At 50.4% G+C, this 2,936-nt stretch overlaps 1 protein-coding gene across 1 annotated transcript; it reads left to right on the top strand.

The window, feature by feature from the left end:
- The first annotated feature begins 1,935 nt into the window (after positions 1 to 1,935).
- LOC120457260 lies at positions 1,936 to 2,723 on the top strand. Its single transcript, XM_039644675.1, has 2 exons — positions 1,936 to 2,074; positions 2,134 to 2,723. The coding sequence occupies exon 2, from the start codon at positions 2,135 to 2,137 to the stop codon at positions 2,588 to 2,590; it is 456 nt and encodes a 151-aa protein (XP_039500609.1). The 5' UTR covers positions 1,936 to 2,074; position 2,134; the 3' UTR covers positions 2,591 to 2,723.
- Positions 2,724 to 2,936: the final 213 nt, after the last annotated feature.

Raw genomic sequence — 2,936 nt, 5'->3', positions numbered from 1 at the left:
TATTTCAAAATATTCATACAGTCGATGCAGCAGCTTGACTGTGGCATCCAAAAGACTGGTATAACCTGGCCTTTGTATGGGGCACCAGATTCCAGGGATTCAATGACTTCGTAAAAGGTGACCCAGACCCCCCAAACTATTCAATTCGTTTCAGCGCGAGCTTATTCCATCAAGCACCCACTTTGCGGAGCTAATGCGACATTGCGTGGGCGGCAGACGCAAATTGGAAGGGGTGAGTCCGGAGGCCCAGGACCAGGTGACCTGAGCTCGTAAGTGGTGGGCGTGGTGCCGGGGGCGGGATTGCCGAAAACTGAGGTGTCGATGGCGTATGCTGTATTGCGGAAATGCGTACCGGATGTCGGGAATTGTTAGCCTGGCACTTAATCGATTAACGAAACTGCAGCACGACTTGCTCCAGGGACTTGGCAGCCATTACACGGTTAGTGACTCACCACTTGAGATGTCGAAGCTGCTCCACATGAGAGTCTTCGATAATCGCCCAGTTAGTTGGGGCTTTGTAGGGAAATAAACTTCGCTTCTGCTTGTAAAACTATTATCCCTGTTTAGTTTGCACAATTTTATGAAAATGATTGACTAGAAAGAAAAGGCTACTTTTCTATCAGCGAGAGTTCTGTAGTTTAAACCTAAATCACATTATCTGCAGGCCAAGCTGGTTTAAAGTATGTATGTATTATATACGTTCCAGAATCTTTATTAAATCCTTTATGAGTTGCCAGCGCTGCCCATCGGAAACTTGTTTTTCTTTCCGATTAACTATCGCTCAGCCTTTTCCAGGCTAAGGATTTCCCTTCTATGCCGGCAAGGAGGAGGAGGAGGAGCTGTTTGCGGTTCGACCAGGCGCCTGCTGCATTGCGACAAGTTGGAGCTTCTATCAACTGGTGTCCAATTTGCTATGGACAGGTAAAAATGGCAAAGCGCGGCGGTGTAAATCAGGAGTGCCGGTGGCCTCCTCCTGCCGGGGATTCCCAAAGGACTCGTTCTGGTCAGGGGCAGCCTGTTTGGCCATCAGCAAATAGCAACAGCAATAGCAAAGGCAGCGGCATTGCTGCGCACTGTGGCATTGTCTTGCGGCATGCGACGCGCACAGTGGTGCGATGTCAACGAAAACGCACTCAATACTTCGAATGCAGAAGCGATTGCAGTGCGAACAGAGTAGAAATAGCATTGCGTAACTAGACTTTTGAGCCCAAAGGCCTGAGATATCCAGTTCTTCAAATATTGCGATTCTCGAGCGACTTCTCGAGCGACTTGGCTCCAGAGTCCGCCCTCCGCTGGCGATTGTCATTGCCACCGTTTGTCAATTATGTTTCGCATGCAGTTGAGAACGTTGCATTTCCGACGCCGCCGTTGCTACCGGCCAATGTCGAATGGCGACGTGGCCGAGAACAAAAGGCGGCCAAAACAAAAGGCACGGGCGACGGCGGCATCTACCCCTTCCGGGGGGCAGGGGGGGCAGGGGCAGCAGCAGGTGGATATGGCAGCCTTTAGCCGAGCAGCGACGGGTCTGGTCTTCGGTCTGAGCCCGGGCATCCGGAAGTTTGCGCTGACATTCATTACCATAATTCACAGCAGCTTAAAACATTTATGTGGCTGCCGCGCCGAGCTCTCACAGACAGCCCCCATCCTCATCCTCATCCCCAATCCCCAATCCCCTGAGCCGCCCAAAGGCCCCCCTATCCCCCCTCCCTTAGGGCGGGCGCCTCTGCTGCAGTCCGTTGTTTGCGTTTGGATTATATGCGGCGCATGCGATGAGGGATAACAAGAGAAGCGTGCAAATTTGTTGCACTTATTTCAACTGCTGGGAAATCGCCCTTCACCCCCTCTGCACTGTACCCCGGATACAAGTTTAATAGTTGTATAGATATGTATGCTTATTTTACGACTTACATCAAATTCCACAGTTGTGTTTGTAGTTTCGCCCATTTTGCACATCAGTTCTTCATAGAAATAGCTGCCGCTTTCAATGTGTGTTCCTCGTTGCCTGTTCACTTAGTTACGGCTTCAAGCCAATTTTATACAAACTTCATTTTTCCTTTTAAGCAAACAAAACCAGGTAAGACTGTTGTGGCACACGAGTAACGACCTACGCACTATACACCACACCTCACATAGAATGGCCAACATTTTAAGGACTGAGGAGGGCAAAATCACTGAGATTGTCGAAAAATTGGTCGAGCAAAATTCCAAACGCTATGCCAACGACGATGACGATGAGCCCTTCAATACGCCGCGCTGTTCCCGGGACATCTTCCAGAGCTGCCCGGAGTTGTCTGGCATGCAGGACATTTTCGACTACAACCCCCTGGTCCCTCGAGCCGGATCCGCGCACACCTACCGCACTGCCCAACTGCTGACCATCGGACGACGAGTGGCCCACCGCATGGTGGATCCGAGCAGCCAGCGAGAGATGTCGTGCAGCCGCTACCTCTTGGACGAACGCCTTCGATCCGCCGGAATCTATCACAACCGCCTGGGCAATTCCTACGGATTCTTTTGCGAGTCGGAGAAGGGGGCACGCGGTGACACGGATCCCGGCAAGCCCAACACCTCCATGGGATCCATGGCTTGAGGGAGCCGAACAAATTAAGAGCGTACTAACAGTTGTCTTCGTTGCCCAAACTGAAATCTATTTAAATTCACGATCTATTGAGCGAGACTCGCTGCTCTCAAGCAATAAATCGCTTTCATTCTATCTAGTAATATATCTAGACTATGTTAAGTGTGGATGACCCACAGCGGTGACTAAACGAAAAACTAATTCTAATTCTAATTCGAATCCGAAATGCATTGCAGAGGAAGGTGGCACGCGTACGTGACTGGATACTGGTAATTATGGTTATGGAAATGGGGGTCTTGGCTAAATGGAAGCCAAGCCAATGACAGATGCTGTCGCTCTGGCTGTCGCAACTGTCTCT

The sequence above is a fragment of the Drosophila santomea genome, chromosome X (genome assembly GCF_016746245.2).
Source record: "Drosophila santomea strain STO CAGO 1482 chromosome X, Prin_Dsan_1.1, whole genome shotgun sequence".
Classification (NCBI taxonomy): domain Eukaryota; kingdom Metazoa; phylum Arthropoda; class Insecta; order Diptera; family Drosophilidae; genus Drosophila; species Drosophila santomea.
This window is presented reverse-complemented; position numbering and strand designations above follow the sequence as displayed.

Coding starts and splice junctions, on each gene's coding strand:
- LOC120457260 (XM_039644675.1), top strand. CDS start 2,135: ATGGCCAACATTTTAAGGACTGAGGAGGGCAAAATCACTGAGATTGTC.